This window comes from Salvia miltiorrhiza, chromosome 3, assembly GCF_028751815.1.
Source record: "Salvia miltiorrhiza cultivar Shanhuang (shh) chromosome 3, IMPLAD_Smil_shh, whole genome shotgun sequence".
Lineage (NCBI taxonomy): Eukaryota > Viridiplantae > Streptophyta > Magnoliopsida > Lamiales > Lamiaceae > Salvia > Salvia miltiorrhiza.
In genome coordinates this window covers 42,947,348-42,970,560 of record NC_080389.1, presented here as the reverse complement: position 1 = coordinate 42,970,560, position 23,213 = coordinate 42,947,348, and the positions used below count along the sequence as shown (strand labels likewise).

Genomic DNA, 23,213 nt, shown 5'->3' with positions numbered 1-23,213 from the left:
TTTTCAGGAAGACAAGTAAGTTATTTTTTGCGAATCCTGTTGTTTATGTCTGAATGTTTTAGTTAGTAGCATTCAAGTTATTGAATGGAGAGTCGACGTCAAACTGATCAATTTTGTGTGGTTTTATTAGTGATGTTGTCAAACATGGTGAGTTTATCTTTTTTTAGCTTAAAATTTTAGCGTTATTGTTTTCTTCATATTTGTTGTTATGGAATATCATGGTATATGGTGTTAGTTGGGGTCTTACCAGGAAGTTGATTTGAAATCAACAATAGTTTAGTTAGATTCCTGTGAATGAAAACTCATATGCGAGGTAGTTATTTAACAGGTCTAAATCTTACAGTATCTGACAATTTGTTAGCTTGTTTGTTATATTGACTTGGGGATTATTAATTAACCTCTCAATTTACGCGACGCGAGTTTAAGCAATGCAAGAAATTTAGGCTGATTTTTTTGTGAAACTCTATGTTAGATTATTGTGTTTCAGTTTAATGCACATAGACTACAAAATATAATGCATGACCATTATGTTTTCGTGTGTCAGTAATGTATTAGCTAAACAGATTGCTATTTTTAAATAAATATACCAAAGACACTTGTCATTATAATTTAAGTGGGGAAAATTGAAATGTGTTCTGGTATTGCACCGATGATATGGTTGTCCAAATGTAGAAGGATAATTTTGTAAATATAAATATATTTAATCCATTCCTCCGTGTTATTTTCGTATATCAATCATATAAATGGAATCAATAAAGTAATCAAGATTTCATTCCTTTCTTATTTCTTACACATACCAAGCATAGGAATTAATATTTTTTTATATATCATTCCTTTCCTACCATCATTCCATTCCTATTGAATTTCATTAATCCGTACCAATCACCTCTTAATATTATCAAGCATTCTCTAACAATTGGATACTTCCAAACCTATAATCACCACCACAAGAAAGAAACTTCAACGGTAAAAATCTGTAAAAAGCCATTATAATTAATGAAAAATGCCCAGCAAGAAAATTTTAAATATTAAGACAAAAAACTTCATAATCTCACCAAACACCTAGAATTAAGAAAAATAAATAGTTTCTGCATCTAATTCTTTTTTTTTTTTTTTTGAGGAAAAGAGGAGATATCTTATTAATCACAAGAGCATGGTACATGGAGATGACCCACCACAAAGGTTGGGGGCTCATTCCAAACATGTTGTGTCGTAATATCCCTCGCGGCCTTCGCTAAACAATGAGCGATGGTATTTTGATTTCTCCTAATATGACGGAGACGAATATCCGGAGAGAGCAGCAGGTCGGCTCGACAAAGGGCAACAATAACGCCTAGTTCCGTGATGTTCCTCTCCCCCGAGCTCACGGCGTCGCATGCCCGTTTGCTATCCGAATCAATCCAGCCGCACGTGTAACCCAGGTCTTTGAGCCAAGAGAGGGCCTCCTTAATGCCAATGAGCTCACCTTCCTCCACACTTCTCAACCCCAGCATTTTGACAGATTTGCCAAGGATGTAGGCACCCTCATGATCGCGCAGAACGAGCCATATACCCATCGAGTAATCATCTTTGAAGAAGGCTGCATCCACATCACATTTGACATTTCCGAGGGGAAGGGGATGCCAGCCCTTGCAGATCGTCGCCGCCTCCGGCTGAGAGTTGCGCTGGGGACGCCGCGACCAGGCCAGCAGCCACTCGGCCCTTGCATGTGCCGCTTGTAAAATCGAGTTAGCTGGACTTAGGGTCGCATTCTTCCACACCACAGTGTTGCGATCCTTCCATATTTGCCAAAGAGTCATGCAGATCCGAGCAGTGGTTTCCTCCACCGAACCCCCCATAATCTTGAAATGAGCTTCAGAAAAGGATTTACAGCTATCAACGACGGCCTCAATGAGCGGCTGCAAGTTGCTTATCCTCCAACATTCATCAGCAAATGGACATTGAAAAAACAAATGCCAAAGGTTCTCAAAGCCGGTCCGGCACAGCACGCACTCGCCTCCAACCGTAATCCCACGAGAAAAGAGCTTATCCTTAGTGGGTAGATTATTTCTGCCTGCTCTCCAAAGGAAGTTTCTGACTTTTGGTGGGACTTTGAGCTTCCACAGGCTTGCCCATTGCCCTTCAACCTGGTGAGTGTCGTCAAGGACCAACGAGCTAGCTAGTCTATAAGCACTCTTAACTGAATATCTTCCGTTATTCGAATAATGCTAGATAAGCTTGTCATCGCGAGGTGTAGAGAAGATGGGAATGCTAATAATATGTCGAGCATCTCCCACATTAACCAGCTCATGCAGCAGTTCCCTATTCCAAGTACCAGAATCAAAGTTTATCAGCTCCTTCACCTTGATACCAGCACAATCGGGAGGGCAGGGAGAAGCAACGAAGAAGGAGTCATCTTTTCTGAGCCACGGATCCTCAAACACCCGCACTCGAGATCCGTCCTCGATTCTCCATCTCACACCTCGCCGAACAATATCCTGCGCAGAGCAGATGCTCCGCCAGGCGTAGCTAGGGTTGTGGCCCACTTTTGCTGTGAGGAAATCTCCCCGCGGAAAGTACTTTGCCTTGAGCACCTTACAAACCAACGCCTCTGGCTCATCAATTAATCTCCATCTCGTCTTGCCCAACATGGCAATGTTGAGAAGCTGCAGACTCCGGAAACCTAAGCCGCCAAGTTTTTTATCAACGCAAAGCCGCTCCCACTTCAGCCAGTTAATCCCTTTTCCAACGCCGCCCTTATTGCCCCACCAGAAGGAGTTCATCATGCGCTCTAACTCATCCATTAGGCCAATCGGGAGAGAAAAAATACTCATACAAAAAGACGGGATGGCTTGCGCGACACCCTTAATGAGAATTTTCTTCCCCGCCTTTGAGAGTTTCTTCCCATTCCAACCTTGAATACGGTTCCAAAGTCGATCCCGAAGATATTGAAAGATCTCCTTTTTTTTGCGTCCAATCAAAGAGGGCAAGCCTAAGTAACGGCCCGTGTTCAAAGGAGAGTAAACTCCCAGGGAATGAGAGATTGTATCACGAGTGCCCGCATCCACATTCGAGCTAAAGAACACACCAGACTTCTGGAAATTAATAGCCTGGCCAGAGGCGGATTCATAAGCACCAAGCACACTTTTAAGCACCGAGCACTCCATCTCCGAGGCCCGACTAAAAGAACATGCAATCGTCAGCGAAAAGAAGATGAGAGATACCTGGCCCTCCCCGACCGATTTGAAGTCCGTGAAGAGAGCCCCTCGCTGTTTCATGACGAACCATAGCAGATAAGCCCTCTGCGCACAAGATAAAGAGATAGGGGGAGAGCGGGTCTCCCTGGCGAAGGCCTCTTCCTGGAATAATAGGTCCAACGGGATCCCCATTAACTAAGATATCATACGAAACTGTACCAACACACATTTTCATCCAAGCTCTCCATTTAGCGCAGAAACCAAATCGGGAAAGTATAGCATCAAGGTAATTCCAGTCAACTCTATCATATGCTTTACTTATGTCGATTTTGAGAGCAAAGAAGCCGTGCTTACCCCGAGTTTTCTTTTTCATTGAATGAATGGCTTCAAAAGCAATCAATATGTTATCTTGGATCAAGCGTCCCTCCACAAACGCAGATTGAGATCGATCGATCAGACCGGGCAGCACCTTCTTCAGCCGATTGCATAAGACTTTGGAAAGTATCTTGTAGATGACATTGCAGAGGGCAATGGGCCGGAGTTCCTTCATGTTTGAAGGCACGTCCACCTTTGGGATGAGAGACACCATGGTGTGGTTGAGGCCTGGGGGAAAGCTCTCATTTTCCAACCAAGTGCAGCAGCTATGAAAGACCTCCACGCCAACCACATCCCAACAATTTTGGTAGAAATTAGGATTGAACCCATCCGGTCCCGGCGACTTATCCGGGTGCATCTGAAACACAGCGGCTTTGAATTCATCCAGGGTGAAAGGTTTGGTGAGCTCCTCGTTCATAGCTTCATCGATTCCTGGACTGAGGCGGTCAAGAACATGATGAAAGTCCGTAACAGCGTTAGATTCATCAAACAAGTTTTCAAAATAGCTACGAGCAACAAGCTTTATATCATCCACATTTTCCGTCCAACTGCCATCATCACGTTGGAGCCGAACGATGCTATTCTTTTTGCGTCTCGCCGAAGCCATAGTGTGGAAGAATTTGGTGTTACAGTCTCCCTCTTGCAACCAATGTTGTTTCGCGCGCTGACGCCAGTGTGTCTCCTCTTTAAGAAGAATATTAGCGAGCGCTTGCCGAGCATGTTTCAGTTTCTTAATGGATTGGAGGTCTGTATGCCCTTGGATGTTAGCAATCTGAATTTGGAGTCTGGACTTGGCAAGTCTATCATGGCGGGTGAGATGAGCTGCCCAAATGGAGATAGATTCCGAGACGACGGTTAACTTCTCTGTGACAGTAATTCCATGAATGTCCAACAATCGCGAACAATCTTGGGAAAATCCGGTTGAAGGCACTATTTATTTTCAAAGCGGAAGCGCTGGGAGACCAGAGGAGCAGCCACACCTTTGCACCTCAAGAGGAGAGGTGCATGGTCGGAAATAGGGACCGACAGAGGCATGAGAATCGCGTCAGGGTAGAGAAGTTTCCAGGCGGACGTAGCCATACCAGGATCGAGTCTCTCCTCAACAGAGTGAGCAGTCCCCAGACCACGGGACCACGTATATTGGTGACCCGTAAGAGGGATATCCGAGAGACCGCAATCCATGATAGCAGATCTGAAGCCAGAGAAGAGCCAGTTTGGGTGATCCACACGACCCCTTTTATCCCCGGGATCAAGGAGGTCATTGAAATCTCCTGCAATAACCCACGGTAAGGAGTTGATGACGGCCAGGCGCCGCAAGAGATTCCAGGACTCACGTCGACGACCTCTTTCAGGGAAGCCGTAAAAACCGGTGAAACGCCAATCACCTTTAGTATCAGTGATGATCATGTCGATGTGATTTTGAGAATAGCCAATGAACTTACAATGGGCCGAAGATTTCCAAAGTAAACAGATTCCACCACTCCTGCCAATACAATCAATAGCAAAACACCCTTCAAAGTTTAGTCTAAACTTAATCTCCTCAATACGATGTTTGTGGGAAATAGTTTCGCATAAGAAAATGAAGTCGGGCCTATGAACTCGCACGAGTTCCCGGAGAGTAGAAATTGCGAGGGGGTGGCCCAACCCCCTGCAATTCCAACTTATAAGATTCATTGGGTCCGGCCGACCCCGAAGCCGGAGTCCGCCGATCGAGAGAGGTGGGCATCTGAGACATCCTCGGACGAACCGGCGGGAAAGATCTCAGACGCGGAAGAGGTAGCAATAACTTCCGATGCAACGCTCCGACGTTGTTTCCGCTCCTCAGCGTGGAAGGCGGATTGGCCGTCTATCAGCATTGAATCCGACGCGGAGATCGCGTTGCTAATATCATTGAGTACCAGACGTTGCGGGATTTGAGGGGCAGTTATGCGGGGAATAAGAGCGTTACATGCAGGAGGATACAGATCCCGGGAATTGCGCTCTTTCCTTTTCGGTTGTTAGTACTCTCCACTGTAATCTAATTCTTAGTTAAAGATGTTGAGGTATAATTCACGTAAATACTCTTTGTATATAGACTATAGTTATGATTTGATTCATTGATTGAGTTAAGTAACTTAAGTTAATGCTTAAGATTTTAATAGGGTTTATATTTATTGTTCAATATTTTATTAAGTTTAAGTTAATTTGATTATTAATTTTTAGTTACTAATATCTTGCTTCTCTCGTAAATAAATACTAAATATTCACTATATTAATAGCTTAAGTTTCAGCCTTTCATGGAATATATTAGTTTTGAATAATTTACACCATTAAATTACTAGTAAATTATATATTTATATCAATAAAATTATAATTTTTAATTTTTAAATTAATTTAATCAGTTATCGGGTATATCCGATAACCAAAAATTCTCAATGCCCGTACCCGATAATTGCACCGTTGAGCCAAATATCGGGTATTGATTACCCAATAACCGACGGATTTCGGTTCGGTTCGAATATAACCGATACACAGTATCCAAATAAGCAGGCCTAAGAAAAACACATACCAAATTAAATGAATCGAAAATAAAATACGGACCAGGAGAGTATAAATTTAGGAGATTTAGCCGAATTTGTCTGAAGTTTCAGTCAAACCAAAACGTCTTCCTCTCAAATTCTTTTTCTTTCTTTCTTTATATTTTTAATTATTTTTACCACCCAAATTCCTAAAACCCCAAATTGATTTGCTTCTAACAGCCTCTCTCGCAGTAAATTCACTGCCGATGGTCCGATTCCGATACTTTCTCTTTCTAAACTAGACCAGACAGCAATACTGAAATGGCGTAGAAGAAGGTGTTTCATATCAGAATTGCAGGGAAACAAGTCAAAAAAATGTCTCAGAATCAGCCGCAGCAGAGTGGCAGTAGCAATATTCCTGTGACCGAAGTGTACTGGACTCTGGTAGCCAAGGCCGATAAAAAGTTCTCTAAGATCCGCGATTTGCCTTACTATCAACGCACCAGGTAAACCTTTTCATAGTCTTAATCGTTTCTTCTTATTGGTAGTATTATTATTTTTATTTTTGATTTTTGAGGATTTTCGTTTTGTGGAATTGAGTGCAAATCTTCTTGATTAGTTTAGGAGTTGCCCAAGTTTGTAGCTAGGGGTATGGGCATGGTTATTGCTTTAGAACGGCGATACAGCAGATAAACCTGTTTGGATTAAATTTGAATGATCTGGTTTACCAAATTTAATGGCGTTATATTGCTGGAAATGATCGGTACCTGAGAATTTCGTGCCTATCTTACGGTGTTGCAGATATGATACGTACTTCTATAAAGTTTTTAAGGTCTACACTCAGCTTTGGAAGTTCCAGCAAGAGAATCGGCAGAAGTTGGTGGAGGCTGGGTTAAAGAGATGGGAGATTGGGGAAATTGCCTCTCGGATTGGGCAGCTTTATTTTGGACAGTATATGAGGACTAGTGAGTCCAATTATTTGTCAGAAGCTTACATATTTTATGAGGCTATCTTGACGAGGGAGTATTTCAAGGATGGGCTGCACCAGGATGTCAATCTTGCTAGCAAGCAGTTGAGGTTCTTTGCTCGTTTTCTGACAGTTTGTTTGGTCTTGAACCGCCGAGAGATGGTTTATCAGTTGGTGAATCAGCTTAAAATGTTGCTTGACGAGTGCAAAAGGACTTTCCAGGTTATTTTCTCAGTCAACATGCTCTATATTAATAGTATATCTTTATGTGGTTGTTGGACATAGGTTTGTCGTACAATTAAATCAATTGTATCTGATACTGTTGTGATGTATATATATGTATGCATATTTGAATATTCCTGTATTTCTTACTCTCTAGACATGCTTCAGATGCTACATTGCTTTCTTCAATCTTATAGCAAGTTACCTACCCTGCTTGTTTTCCATGTATATCAACTTGCAAATATTAAGAGTTCGTTTTCATGTTCAATAAGCCTATAAGGAATAGGGAATATTATATTTGGTGTCTACCTTTTGATTTCTGAAGTTGACAGCAAATTCAAACCTGACTTTTGCTTCTAATGACGCCATACTGGGATCAGTTTTGTAACTTAAAAAGTAGCCTGAATCAAGTTTACTTTTAATCATTCTTGTGGTCCCTTTTTTCATGGAATGTCTATTGATTGCTAGCTATAATCATTATCAAAGTCCAATTCATGTTGTTGAGTGTTAGATAAATAGGTGCCTACCAGGGGTGGATACCCTGTTCTTCAATGCATAGCTTCATATCCATGCTATATTCATTGGATATTTTATTTTATGACAGAAGATCTTTGGCACATTTTAGCAATGGCAGCGATGTACTTTTACCATAGTTTGACTGTAGATCGTTGAATCACCTATATGATGGTCTTGTTTCCAGGAAACTGACTTTAAAGAATGGAAGCTCGTCATTCAGGAGATAGTTAAATTCCTGAAAGCTGACACAGCTTTTATGAATCTCAGGCCTTTGAGATACAGTGTTGTATTGGACCTTCACCCAGATTGTCTCCCACATGTTACGGATGTGAAGAGAAAACTAAGGCTAAGAGATGTGTTATTGTGCAGTTACCATCCTAATGAGGTTTGTATTATTTATTCTCTAACTACCCAGTAATGAAAATTGAATATATATCTAAGTGCTTTAGTATCAAAGTTTGTTACTTAAAATATTCCCATGCTTGTTAAATAATGATATTGAGCGCTTAAGTTTACAAAGCTATCAATGTTGCTCTTTGCTGTTCATCAGGTGAAATTTTCAGAACTCACGCTCGACACTTTCAGGATGCTACAAAATTTAGAGTGGGAACCCAGTGGCTCATTTTATCAGGCAAGCTTGGCTCCCTCCATGGGGCCTGGATCTGGTGCCAGTCAAAATGGGGCTTCAGGGCCTAGTCGTGTCAACCAGGATATTACTGATCCAACTTTGCCGCCTAACCCAAGGAAAGCCATCCTATTTCGCCCATCGGTCACCCATTTCATGGCGGTGAGTATTCACTGTCAAGAGGTTCTCTTAGCCTTTCCTTTTCTATGCCACCACAACACTGCAGGTTGGGTCTTTTCTACGATAGCATGAGATATTTGTAAATTCTCTTGGTGTCACTTTGCATTGTTGATAGCTCTTTGTGCAATAATGCCAAAGGTGAGTTGTGAACCTAATGCTGACCCCGCTAAGTAGTGAACGTCATGTTATTTTGCATATCAAAATTCTGAGGTTTGTTTAAGCACATTTGCAGTTATGCTAAATTATGTTATCCGTCATTTGCACATTTGCAGTTATTACTCCTAGAAGTACTGTAAGAGCATCTTAGCTAATATTATTATTCAGTTATGCTAAATTATGTTATCCATCATTTATCAAAACTTGCAGTTTGGTTAAGTTCATCTACTCATGTGCTTTCTTTCTTGTGAACAAAGAAATTCTCTATCATAGAGTTCTAAAATCAAATTTTCATTTTTAACTATCCATTTGGATGTGCAGAACTTTCTCTTTAGAGTGTGACGATACATATTTGTTAGGTCTTAGGGACAGTTTGCGAGGAGCTTCCTTCTGATGGAATACTCCTAATATACCTTTCAGCTTCAGGTAGTGGAACCTATGCAGAAACTATGCATATTGTTTCTTTCTACTCTCATCGTCAAACATGACGAACAACATCTTATTTGTTCCAGGAAACAGCTCGCATGTAATTTCATCTCCAACTCGTGCTGGAAGTTCTATTGGTTACACTGAAAACATAGTGAGGGGCTTTCAGTTTCATTCGATCAACTCTGACTCCAGTCCAACTTATCCCATCACCACTGGATATGATAGTGTGGACCATTCTGGTTATACTGCTGATTGCTTACATATTGGACCTCGTGGACCTGGAGGAGGTAAATGAGTATTATAAAGCATTTATTTATTGGGCGTGTGTTACATTTTTAGTTTGAATGCATAATAGTTTCATCTTCTCTAACCATAAAGAATAATTAAGCCATTTTAATTGATTAATTGGGAGATTGGACGTGCTTGGTTTATGGAGTGAATAGGAATGGGAATGATAGGAGTGGAATGAATGCTTTAGTTTCGCCGAAAGATGAAATGGATAATTATCCTAAAAAATGGGTCATCAAAATACTTCCAAGATTGATTCCCTTTTACCAGGCATCTGTGCGGTATTGTGAAAGGCAAGACTGAGCAGTGTTATAAAGGCACGCTCAAGGTGCAAGAGGCACAAGCTATTGTGCCTTGAAAGGCAGGCAGCTTGCTAGGTTCACACCCAGGCCTTGTGTGCCCTTTTTGCATCACCTGAGGTGTAGGGTTGTAATCGAATCGAAGCGAATATCAACATATTCGATTCGTATTCGTGAAATGAGACTAATATTTGATTCGATTTCGAATATTAAATTCGATTCGGTATTCGATTCGTTGATATTTTCGAATTATTCGATTCGATTCGAGTATTCGATTCGTCTTATAAAATTACCTTTTTTTTTTTCGAATACTCGATTCGAATATTCGATTCGAGTATTCGACTTATATTCTATATTATTCGATTCGAAAATATTCGATTCGAAATTCTGAAGGAAAAAAAAATAAATAAATAATATAGGTATATATTCAATATAAGCCACAAATTCAAAATTTTGTAAAATAAACAATATCTTTCTCCCCATCATCTCCTATTATATTATCATCTTTATCATCATTTATATCCACAACTTCTTTCTCCACCTCATTCTCTTCCACCATAATCTCATCTACTTGAGGAGTATTTTCTATTAAATTTGAGTTGTCCATTGACTGCATTCTGCCCAAACAAACATAAAAGCTCAAGAATCAATATCTTCATAATATCTTATGCTCACAGGCAAAAAAATCATGAATTGGACAGTGATTAAATTATAAGAATCTAAATCCAGCAAACTAAGTTACATGAAATTCACTTATTTCAACACTCAATACTTAAAATCATCTACTTGTTGAAGAAAACTGTAAATTATGTATCATTACATAAAATTTACGACACAAATGTTATCCCCCAATTATTCACTTCTCTAGCAAAGTTGCAGTGTGCTACAGTTATGAAATGATAAAATGCATCAAAACTAAAACAAGAAAACTGAAAAGTAAATATCCCAGGTAACAACAAAACAAAACAATACGAACATGATTAAACACAAGGGTGTGTATAAATAATACTAAAACCTCCAAGAATCGAGTTTCTTGCTCAAGCCTCTTTAAATCAGCAGAAATCCAGTGCTTCCCTCTTGTATCCGTTTCAGCCTATTAATTACTCTTTATTTCTGCACTTGAATTTCTTCACCTGTGTTCGTCACGGTCCGGGGCGGGGTGCTGGCGGCGGGCGACGAGCGACTGGGCGGCGCGGCGAGCGATGCAGGCGACGACTGATGGAGATGGAGACAACAGCAGCAGACGGAGAGGCTGAGTCGCGGCGGGGTGCTGGCAGCGCGGCGACGAGCGACTGGGCGAGCAGCGAGCGACGCGGCGTGCGTGGGGAAGAAGAGGGCAGGCCGCTGAAGGGGAAGAAGATGGAATTGGAATTTGGAAATGGAGGCGCGCTAGAAATCAATTAGGGCTAGAGTTGTTTTTTTTACTATTTCTTTTAAAAAGAGGGTTAAAAAATTAGATATTACAAGAATTAAAATACAAATGTTAATATTCTATATATATAGTGTATATATACAATTAGGGTCAGAATTAAATATTATAAAATTATAATTAAAATACTTTATATATATATATATATATATATATATATATATCGAATCGAATATCTACGAATATCGAATCGAATATCAAAATTTCATATACGTATTTGAATAATAACCGAATCGAATCGAATATTTGTTATCGAATACGAATCGAATCTCGAATCGGCAAAAATATTCGATTCATTTACAACCCTACTGAGGTGTATAAAATGCATGCCTCTTATATTTTAAAATTTGAGTTTTGCAGGAAAAATGTAATTTCCGTGCACGTGGATTCAGTGTTCTGAAAAGAAAAAAAATGATTGGAAACAGAACCCCAGAACTAAGAATTATCCCCCCAGCAGAGTATACATGCCTACATGGTTGACTTTGTCATTTTTCTTATCAATTGGGCGTTACTTCTTGTTCTAGAATTATGGCTTGTATGGTAGTCTGGTAGATTATTATTAGCTAAGATGCTCTTATATTACTTCTAGGAGTTTTAAAACGAAATCGTATAGGTTCTCCCCCCCCCCCCCCCCACCCCCCCAAACAATTTTATACACATTTTGCCCCTTGTGACCATAAAGGGAGCTTCTTGTCCTTGTGCCTAGCGACCCATCGCCTAGCCACCCACCCACCATAAAGGGAGCTCCTTGTCCTTGTGCACCACCCACCGGCTTTTGCACCTTGGTTCATCTTGGGCCTCTGATAACTATGCGCCTGAGCTGCAAAAGGCGTCAGGTCACAGCCTTGCCACCTCAAACAAGATGCCTAAAGACGTGACTTTATGTCTTTTGAGTCTCTCGTGCTCTGTTTCTGTTTTTACTTTGTTAGATATATAACTTAACCCAAAACCATGGTCAAGGGTAAAGGGTTGACCCCCTCCTATGTCCTATATACCATTCCATACTTTCATGTGGAACATATGTGGGATATCGTAACATACTTTTTCTTGTTTTTATGACCTACATGTAAATCATCATTAGATTCGTATTCAATACAAAGCTAATGATGACTTACATGTAGGTCGAAAGTAGAAAAAAGATTGTTTCAAGCATCTTATCTGATGCTCTTAGCAATTATTTAATCCTCTTCGTCCTAACCATATTTTATTATTCTAAAGCTTGATCTCATCAGAAAGAGGCCATTTTTACATTGTTTGTTTTCAGTTTCTAAAAGCTGTGATACTGAGTAATATTTAATGTTGTATTTCAGGTATGAACTGCATATATCCCTCAGATATATTGCCCTTCACCAGAAGGCCCATTTTTCTAATTGTTGACAGTGATAATAGTAAAGCATTCAAGGTAAGCTTTCTTCAGTAAGTTCTCGGAGTATCACTCTAACGTCACGTATCACCAAGTTTAAATTGCAAATCTGTTGCTAATATTCAACGAATTGACGCTATGGGCAATGTCATGAGCATCATGTCAGAGATATGTGTATAATTTGAACATATCCAGAACCCAATGATAGTGCCATGTTGAAAATCTTTGCTTATAGAATGTTACATTACTCTATTATTTACTTGCACCATGCAAATAGTTACTCAGCTGTTTATAGAACTAGGGTAACAGATAAGTACACATTTTGCGTAATGTTTTACCAGTTCTAATTAGTTGCCTTGTAGTTGTGTTAGTATACTTATTCTATAAAATAGTGTAAATTTATTAAACTTTCTATTTATTTAATGGATCATTGTTTTCTATGCCTACTCAATTAAGTAAAATATATTTTAGGGTTCCCAATATATTTGTGATTGACATACTTATCTTGATGCAAAAACTACCTGAGAAATGGAAAGTGGATTACACCTCCATTTGGAATTATTTTGTTGTTATCCTCTTCTGTGGATGCTAATGAGTACACAAGGCTCGAAAAGATTTTCTTTTGATGAGAAATAGCATTTCTTTTTTATGCACAACCAAAACTAATCGAAGCATGATCTATTACAGGCTATGAGTGGTGCAGAAAAAGGAGAACCTGCTGCCATTCTACTTTCTCCAGTGACATCACTACCTTCTGCAGAATCATCTCGGCAATCTAGTGGTAGTTTGTTCACCAGTTTTCTCACATCTCCTCTACAGACATTCGCCCTTTTGGTTGGGTTTACTGGCTCTGATGTTGAAAAGGTATGGTTCTAGTTATTCGTGAATTATGCTTAAAAGTTCTATTAATCTTTAATATCTCATATAAATGTGTACTATTTTAATGAAAACTGGGGTTTCAGGAACTGGCTAATAGAGGAGAGAAATTGCTCCTGTCCTCATTAAATAAATTGGGATCATTATTGGCTGCGGCTGATGGTCTTGATCCTGTCTGGGCTCAAATTTTAACTGATCCATTCTTGAGGCGACTCCTTTTGAGGTAGTTGATTCTTCTTTGCTTATATTTAATGCTTCTCACATAATATGAACTTTGAAGTTATTTTGAAGATTTCGTGTTGTGAGATCCTTCACTTGTGGTTATACTAAGGCGTTAATTTACCAAACTATTTTGATTCATCCTGATTGGAAGCTTCACGGGACACATGTTTAAGGATTCCTTTCTAGCTGGTTTAACCTTGAGTTTTGTCTTTCCTGTGTTCCTTGCATGTCACTCAATTAACTCTTTTCAGTTGTCTTTGATGTGAGATAAATGATCGGAACGGAAAGAATATGAGCTGCATTTTCAAATTTCAAATGTTCAAATTCATGTTGTGATATGTTTTGGAATACGGTGACCACAGAGATGACATAGTTTCTCTAAATATTGCAGATTTATTTTCTGTCGAGCAGTATTGTCAATCTACTCTCCGTCCTTCGATAAGATAGATTTTTTACCAGAGTGTATGCCATGTCTCCCAGAAGTGATGTCGCCAATGGGTCCCGCATGCCAAGAAATCGTCTTAGAAGTTGCCAACTTGTTCGGAGTAACAGACAGGTTTGTATTCTCCGATGGAACATTGCTCGCTGATGATTGAACTGTGAAGCTCGCATCGCATGCTTGCCGGTCCTTGCTTTACCCTGTTTGATTGTTTCTGATGATCCATTCTTGTGTTTCACTGTCAATGCTGGGTTGGCGTTTTAGCATCTATCTGATGACATTGGGAGCAGGGAATGAGATAGTAGTGGATATCCTGTTTTGTGTCATTCTCGTCATCTTACACATTTGTCTCCATCACTCTTCAACTGATTATGTTACTTGGACCCAAAATGGAAAATGCAACCAACTTGTGCACCTTTCTATTAAGCTTCGTTTATACCAAATTTTTATGTGTAAAGATATACGATTTTTGGAGCCATATTCATAAAAATATAGTAAGTTTTAGGGGTATTAGCGCGTAAACATATTTTTGATTTTGCATGTGATTTAAAAAACATGTCTTTAAATATTTGAATTTTCATTTACTTATTTATTTTATCTTGATTTTGCATACGATGAACATTTCCAATGGGGTGATTCTATTCATAGCCCCCATTTTACTCCTTATAGCCCCTTTTTAAAATATTAGTAATAATTAATTAGAAATTTACTATTTTACCCTATTTGAAATTGAAGAAATTTCATAGTCTCCATTCTCCAATTTGTGTATTACTAGTTCATAACCCCCATAAACTTCAATTTCATAAACTTAATAGAAATCAATGGGGCCGAGCTTCTCTTTCACCATCTTCGACAGCTCAATGTAGCATTTCTGTACAATTGTGCATTCATTAGAGAGAACAACAGATTGAAAGAAGGGGAAGATCTCCTCTGTAATGGCATATCGTTTGCCTTGCCGACCATACTGATATATCACCACCCATAAACTGAGTCCTCCCATTTTAGTATTCCAATCCTCATAGGGTTTCTTTTGTTGCCCCTTTTTTGCTTACTCATATGTTTACCGATGATTGTATTGTATATTCAATTATTGGAAAGAATATCTGGTATTGGGTTTTCCTGTGATTTTTTTTTTGAAAGAGCCAATGATGATTGAAGTGGAATTTATTAATGATTACTCGCTGATTACGAATACACTAATGCCTTCCTTATGAGGTTTGTTGCTACCAATTCAAATTCGTTTTTTTGGGTTACTTTTGTGGTTTTTGGATCTGTTTTCCCGTAATTTTGTAGATACATTTTTGACAAAATTAGTTCTCTTGATGGCCAAGTGCTGTTTAGATGAATGATTCAAATGCCTAATTCGTGATTATAAAACTCTTCGGTCTTTCGCTCTTATCTGATGACTTTTAATTAACAAATTTATTTTTTTGCGGATTTGTGTTTATTGGCCGATTATTAAATAATTTCGGAGTCAGCAGATTGTGTATGTGTTTGAGCCAATGCATTGATCTCTTGTCCAGTTGGATCCTTGGCCACGAAGCAATCATCGTCAATTGTTGTATTGATTGTTTCATATGGTTCTCATAATTTTGAATTGGGACTATACAATTCTTTCAAATTTATTTAAAATTAATTTAATTTGTGGGTTATAAAATATAGGGTAAAATAGTAAATTCTTAATTAATTATTATTAATATTTTAGAAAGAGAGTTATAAAGAGTAAAACGGGGGCTATGAATAGAATCACCCTTTTCAATGACGTCAAGTTTAATGTGGCAAAATAATTTGTCAACATGGCAAAAAATTTCTCTAAGCTTTACATCTCAAGCCCCTAAATTGAGTTGATGGATAATCCATGGTTTTGAATCATGAACTACTGCCTTAAATTGTAATTTCACAATTTTCTAAGCTTTAAATTGTGAAAAATAATGTTGTAAATGATAATCTAAAATTTGAGGCTTTTTTATGATTAAACAACAATGTTTCATTATTAGTTAAACTATATCGTTTAGGAAGAGTTTTGTTTAAGTTACAGTTTCAACTTTTACCTCAAACATTATTCATTAAAAATGTTCGTCGTGTACAAAATTTATAAGAAAAAAAAAACTAAAATTTATATATTTAGATATAGAATTTACCTAGGATCAGTGTGGATTCGTCAGTCAACATGAGAATTTCTTCCCGCTAGGTGAAATTCATGTATAAAATTAAAAATATATAAAAGTTTGTATATTAAAATGCTATTATCCCTAAGTTATACTTTTGGGATTAAATGTCTAAAATATCTATACGTACATAGGCTCAAAGTTGCAACAATTTTCCGGCCAACTTTAGATTCATTGTAAAGTACAACTAGATTTGGCCATCGAGCGATGCACGATAATAGTTATAATTAAAATTATATATATAATTAAATTACACATAGTTTATTTTGAAATGTTTAATTTTATGGAGTACAACATTCATAATTGTACTATAAAAAAAATAGAATAGTACACTAACAAAATAAAAGCTTTAATATTTCATAAAATTAATTTTTTTAAATGAACATTTACGAATTGGCAAAATAATCACAATTAATATTTTTGAAAAAACAGCTTTTTTTTTATATTATATATTAATAATGTTTTAATAATAATACATGGATTATCTACTAATTTAGGTTAAACTAATTATAGATGCATTACTCATGCAATGGAATCAACCAATTATAAGGTCATATATAAAATAATACTCCCTCCGTCCCCAAAATAAGTTTCTTTTTGGGGACGGCACAGGCTTTAAGGAAAAATGATAAAGTGTATTAATAGTGGACAAAAATATGTTATAATTAGTATTGGGAGTGATGAAAAGGTGAAAAAGTGTTATAATTAGTATTGAGAGTTGTGAAAAAGTGAAAAGTAAAAATAAATAAAGTATTATTAGTGGTGGGGTAGTTGTCCAAAAATAGAAAGAAAGAAAAAGGAACTTATTTGGGGGACGTCCCAAAAAGAAAAAAGAGGATCTTATTTCAGGGACATAGTGAGTATATAATATTGAACTAACTTTAATTAATACTACATTTAATTATAAATTTCTTAGAGCAAACATATATATTTTTTAATTTCAGTAATTGTTAAATTTTTTATAAATTTATTTATCTTTATATTCATAATAAAAATTCATATAAATTATTGTTAATCATGATAATTAATTGTATTGTGGTAGAGAAAGAGAGTAATTTATGTGGAGATCCCAAAATGAAAAAAATGAACTATTTTTTATGAATGGATGAAGTATTATTTTGTGAAACAAAAATATCAAACAAATCTTTTAGTCTCCCTTTCTTATAACCTTAATAATTTTATTTTAAGTTCCATTGTATTTTCTATATTTTCATTTTCTTTTTCGAATTTATCACTTGATCATCTTCACTAATGTGCTTAGAATGTGAAACTTTATTTTTACAAATATGTATATTATTGCAGCAAATGATAGATCATCATTAATTTTACATTTATTTATGAATAATAAAAGCAACATGTTATTAAATCCACCTAATATAACATATAATAAAATAGTAGTAATATTATTTGAAGATAATTAGAAAAGATGATACATGCAAAATCGTGGCCTAATGCCTAATGGCAGTTGGTGCATGTTTTAAATATTATTGACAGTTTTTTAAATAATAATTTTGCCCTCTTTAATTGAATTTATTTATAAAATTATCATCCAAATTAATTTGAAATTAAAAGTTACTTTTTTTTAATACTAGTGTATCTCCCGCGCTATGCGCGGTGATTGTCATCTTAGATTTGCATAAATTGTTTATATATTTATATTTTCTTCTTCCACAAAAAATAGTCATAGAAAGAGATGATACAAATTTTAATAAAAATTGTTAGTGTATTGTGAATGAATAAATGATCATATTTAAAAAGAAGTGTAAATAATTATAATTAATTATATTGTGAGTAAAGAAAAAGATTCATCAAATCCATCACCTGATACAAACTTTCCAAATTTATAATGAGACTAATTTTTGTGAACGTCCTTAAATGACAAAAATAGGCTATTTTTGTGGGCGTAGAGATCATAATTATAACGTAAAAAAAATAATTTTAATATCAAATTTATTATTTGTAAATTGATCTAATAGTTTAATATAATCAATGTAATTTATGCAAAAATATAATATTTGATTAAAAATAAGGTCTGCATTTTATATAATAAAGAAAGAAATAACAAATAAAACTAAAATAACATCTGAATTTTTGAAATAACATACATTAGTAATATATATATATATATATATATATATATATATATATATATATATAGGGTCAAGTTAAACAAAGAATGACCCTATCTATAGAGAATAGAGATTAAATCTAGTCCCTAGAAAATGCTGGATCGTGTGGTTCCAATTAAATCTGCCAGCATTTTTTAATTAGCATTTCCCATGTTTGAAAATACATTTTAATTAGAATTAGGGCATTTTGGGTAACTTTACAAGCTAGTAAAAACGGAAGGTCCGAAATTTACTCCTATTAACCGCGTCGTCTCCCACAAGTCGTCTCCCACAATTTCTGAACAGAACCACGATCGGTAGGGTTTCTGCCTTTTCAACGACAGGTCGTTTGAAGTTTCGATTTTTCAACAAACAAATCGATTCAAACTCCGGTTGTTCAATAATTTTTTTTTGTTATTCCGTTTCTGTTTTTGAAGAATCACCGGTGACTTGTTTGAAAAGGGGCAAGGTTTGAAGATCTGCTGAAATCGAACGGGTATGTCGATGTTTTTCTATTTTTTGGGCCTCTTCATGTAATTGAACAACCGATTGAACAAAAGGTATTTAGATTTTTGCTTTGAATACTTTGATTTTCTGTTTCGAACAACTGATTGTTGTTGACGATGAAGAAATTATTGGGAAAAATGAGATTTCAGATATTGGGATTTCAGTTTTTTGAATATGATTTTCTGTTTCGCTTGTTTTTGCATACTGTGTTCGCCGATTTGAATCACGCTTGGTGGATCTAAATAATCAAGGTATTGTGTTTATTAGATTTGATGTGTTTGAGTTTTTTTCTTAGAAGACTTATTGAATGGAAACTGAATGTAATATTCTCAATTCAAATGAGGGATCTTCAGAAAAATAAAAAATAAACGCCCAAGAGTGGACACGTCTGCTCCTGCGGATGAAGAAGGTAAAATAAGTAACTATATTTGACATATTTTCTTATCTGTTTGTAATTGTTCGAGTATTTGTATTAGTGTGATCTGTGCGAAACAATTATATGTTGTGTTCATGGGTTAATATAATCTGTTTAATTAGTTTTTTAGTTGTGTTAATACTTAGTTAATGGAAAATTTTGAGGTATCTGTTCGGATTCTTTTTTCTACATGTTCATATTATATTTTTAATACAGAGTAATATATTTCTCTTATTAGGGGATATCATATCCTACATTACCTCTTCTTCCACGATAACCTATTCATCAACGGCGCACGGTAGGTATTTTCATTACACGATTTCTTAGAACATTCAGTAGCTTTTGAGAATATGGTTGGAGGAGCTTTCATTTTTTTTTAAAATCATAATGTCGCTAATTATCAGGTTGTTTTATAGATTTGGTGAATTTGTGTGTTTGGAGTTAGTTTTTACATGGAAATCACTTCAAAATCATTGCCGCCACAACCGGCGATGTACCCCTCAAGGTCTGCAGGAAGAGGTGCAAGAATAAGGCCTACGCGCTTGGATGTGGCGTCTCGCCGCGGAGCAACCAGAGATCAAGACGGAGGCTAGATTATGACAAGAGGGAGATTGTTGTAGGAGACGAAATATTGGCCAAGTCGATGTACCGAATCCTCCTCCAATGGCAGCAGCAATCAGCCTCCGCAAATGGGACACCCTAAATTGCAAGTCTGCTATTGGAAGTGAAGGTGCTGGAAAAGGTGCTGGAAACAACTAGGAGTAGTTGTAAGAATAATTTGTTCATTGAAAAAATATGTGTTGTTCATTTAAAATTTGTGATCTGTTTATTTACAAAAGTATGTTCTGTTCATTTAGAAATTGTAATCTGTTCATTTACAAATTGTGATTCTTTGTTACCACACGTTCGAAATATTTATCTGAGTGTTCAATTTATTCTCTATATTTGTTCAAAATGTTTATTGCATTATTTGATAAACATCTTATTTTTTTCCAGCCACATGTTCACAATTTTTCTTTGGCTGTTCAATTTATTCTCTATATTTGTTCAAAATATTATATCTTAGGCCAACTTTCAGCAATGGAGAGAGTTAATATTTGGAGTTAATATAGCATATTAATTAAGACTACAGGTTAAACTTCAAACTCTAATTGAAATTCATGTTTGGATGTGTCCTCGGTTCGAAACATCATCATTTGCGCTAGTGAGCTAGTGTTGTTTGAATTTTTGTTCTAGCTCATAATGTTGTGGATTTCGTGAATTGCAATTGACTATGGTGTGGGATCTTGAAAGTTACACATTTTTGTTGAAGATGTTTATTTAATTGCTATATGAAATGATGCTACAACCTGGGAATCCTTTGAGATATTATGGATTAAAAGTTGGTGCCTTCATCTATAGAAAATAAAAGAATTGGGAATTTGGAACATAAAACATAAAACATTTCGAACAGGCGTCAAAAAGTTACGAACATCTAAAATATAATTTTTAAATTTTACTTGCTGACATAAAATATTTAACATGAAGCATTTTGAACAAACGTAAAAAAATTACGAACACCTTGATAAAATATTCGAATTTTTTCCTGCTGACATAAATATTTCAATAAGCATAAAAGAGAGGACAATTTTTCTCAATTCTACATAATTTGATACTTATATTTTACTTAAAATATAAAAAACAATCTGATAAATCAGTGAAAATGTGAAAGTAATTTTTTTCGTGTTCAACTCGATCCAAATTAACATACATAATAATAAATCTTTAGCAAAAAGTCATCCCAGAAAGAAAAAAAATATATTTCATTGGCACATTAACCAAATAATTAAAAAGAAAACAAATTATTGAATTCACCATACAAACAAACGAAGACATAGCAGTACTATATAATTTTATTTCGTGACTATGGAACAGAAGATAAAGATTTTAATGAGAATATATGTGATGACAAAAGAAACGGCTGCATAACAGATTTTACGTGAAGATTGAGATATTTAATATCTTACCAAATATAAATGAATCAATAGAATCTTCAATGTATTAATTATCGATTTTCATGAATATGTATATTACTAGTTTGACCTTATCGATTAAAAATATGGCAATAAGTCCGAAAATAATATAACCGTTAGATTGGTAAATTTTAAGGATCAAGATTAATTCTCCTTTCTCTATATATTTGTCATTCTCTGTTTAACCTTTCTCTATATATATATATATATTAAGTATGTTAGATATAAATAAATTTTAATGCATAAAATTATCTAAATTTTAATGCATAAATTTTAATATTTTAAGTATTTTAAAAAACTAAAATATTATCATTAAGAAAAATAAATTTTAAGAAGCATAAAATTATCTACTTCATTTCATGCATGAATGGAAACTTTCTTTTGATACAGCATGCTAAAATGCGGTTCCAAATTTTAGGGAAAATATATCTATTCAAAATATAAATTATTTAATATGTTAAAGTATAATTATTATTATTATTATAATTTGTTCATCTTAAATTTATTTTTTCCATATTATATATCAAATTAAAGATAATTTCATGACTTTTCCATCAAGATGTATAATTCATACTTTTATGTAAAATATAATTGAATGAAAATAGAAAAGATGTGATTTATCTATAAAATGAGATTAAAAAGGAAGAATACTAATTGTATGATTAAACATTTGGGCAGTTTTTTTTTCCAATTAAATTTCCGGCAGTTAGGACTTAGGAGTGGATGATGCAATTTTTCTCAATTCCAAAATTACCCTTCAAATTAAATTTATTGACATTTACTTTGCTTTTTATATATATAAAGATAGTATAGATTCGTTCGAATTTAATAATCATTTTTACTTCTTGGTACAAAGTTACTGGCATTCTCGAATAGATTTTTCATACACAAGAAATTGCTAGTATTATTATCGAAAATTTTCAGTAAAAAAATTGTAGAGGTTGATTCTATTGCTGTACCGAAATTATTATACAGAATACTACTCCTTCATCCATTTCATGACAAGTGTTCTGTTTTTTTTTTTAAGTTGTCCTACAACAAGTATTATCATTTTGGGTTAAGTATCAAATAAGCCCTATCATAGTGGCCCTTATCACGTTTAGATCCCTATAGTCGAAGTTGAGCCAACTAAACCCTCAAAGTGCCTAATTTTTAACAATCGAGCCCTCTGCCCTAATGACTGTTTAACACCGTTAAGAGTTTTTTTTTTTAATTACGCCAAAGTCGCCGGAAACTCACCGGAAAATACACCTCTCATTTTCTCCTCCCCTTCGCCTCTGCCCTCAACGCCACCGGCCTCATGGCCTTCTCCCTCGGCCAAACTCCGCCGATGGTGGCGTCGGATCCCCACACAGTTGTCGGAGACGAAATCTCACCAACTCACTTTGGGTTTGGGTTGCAGTGACTTAACTCAAGAACGCCAACAATTGAAGGCCAATGTTGAGAGTCTGGATTGTAGTGAGTTCACTCAAGAACGTCAACAACCTTCGGTGATACAAGAGGGGACGCAATTGGAGAGCAGTGGGGCTGGCGATGAGGTGGATAGAAGGCTGGGTTCTTTGTTTCAGCAGGTGCAGCAGGTGTGTTTCCCTGAGCGACAAGTGTTCGATGAAAGGTCCAAGTTGATTTATGAAAAGCATAAGCAACAAATTTTGGATGGTACGCAGCCGACCTTTTCCTCTCCGATTTAGCAGCAGGTTGAGGGCAAGAGGGGGATGTCCGCTTCAGCTGGGCAGCGGATGTCATCTCCGGTTAATCAAACCGAGTTGGGTAAATATGAACATCAACATTTCTCTTCTCCTAGTTATCAAGAGCATCAGCGATCATCGGCGTTTGTGGAGAAGTTCAGTATGCCACCACCGCCGGAGTTTGGCCGAGGGAGAAGGCCATGAGGCCGGTGGCATTGAGGGCGGAGGCGAAGGGGGAAGAGAAAATGAGAGATG

At 36.2% G+C, this 23,213-nt stretch overlaps 2 protein-coding genes, 1 long non-coding RNA gene and 2 other non-coding genes across 6 annotated transcripts; 4 read left to right on the top strand and 1 right to left on the bottom strand.

Moving 5' to 3' along the window:
- Positions 1–1,139: 1,139 nt before the first annotated feature.
- Positions 1,140–4,958, bottom strand: LOC131018835 (uncharacterized). The gene is made up of 4 exons (XM_057947538.1): positions 4,532–4,958; positions 3,290–4,415; positions 2,283–3,159; positions 1,140–2,126 (listed from the first exon to the last, which is right to left on the bottom strand). The coding sequence occupies exons 1-4, from the start codon at positions 4,956–4,958 to the stop codon at positions 1,140–1,142; spliced, it is 3,417 nt and encodes a 1,138-aa protein (XP_057803521.1).
- A 1,179-nt stretch (positions 4,959–6,137) lies between these two features.
- On the top strand, positions 6,138–14,503 carry LOC131015881 (uncharacterized). The gene is made up of 10 exons (XM_057944351.1): positions 6,138–6,555; positions 6,851–7,238; positions 7,939–8,139; positions 8,305–8,541; positions 9,075–9,141; positions 9,228–9,431; positions 12,471–12,562; positions 13,211–13,387; positions 13,486–13,622; positions 14,013–14,503. The coding sequence occupies exons 1-10, from the start codon at positions 6,425–6,427 to the stop codon at positions 14,215–14,217; spliced, it is 1,839 nt and encodes a 612-aa protein (XP_057800334.1). The 5' UTR covers positions 6,138–6,424; the 3' UTR covers positions 14,218–14,503.
- A 454-nt stretch (positions 14,504–14,957) lies between these two features.
- LOC131019246 (small nucleolar RNA Z43) lies at positions 14,958–15,054 on the top strand. The gene has a single exon (XR_009100166.1). It is a non-coding gene; the product is annotated as a small nucleolar RNA Z43 (small nucleolar RNA).
- A 146-nt stretch (positions 15,055–15,200) lies between these two features.
- Positions 15,201–15,278, top strand: LOC131019247 (small nucleolar RNA U83). The gene has a single exon (XR_009100167.1). It is a non-coding gene; the product is annotated as a small nucleolar RNA U83 (small nucleolar RNA).
- A 3,126-nt stretch (positions 15,279–18,404) lies between these two features.
- Positions 18,405–20,200, top strand: LOC131015880 (uncharacterized). Of its 2 annotated transcripts, none has more exons than XR_009098714.1 (2): positions 18,405–18,653; positions 18,774–20,200. It is a non-coding gene; the product is annotated as an uncharacterized LOC131015880 (long non-coding RNA). The 2 variants fall into 2 exon arrangements; XR_009098715.1 differs by having other exon boundaries at positions 18,405–18,680.
- Positions 20,201–23,213: the final 3,013 nt, after the last annotated feature.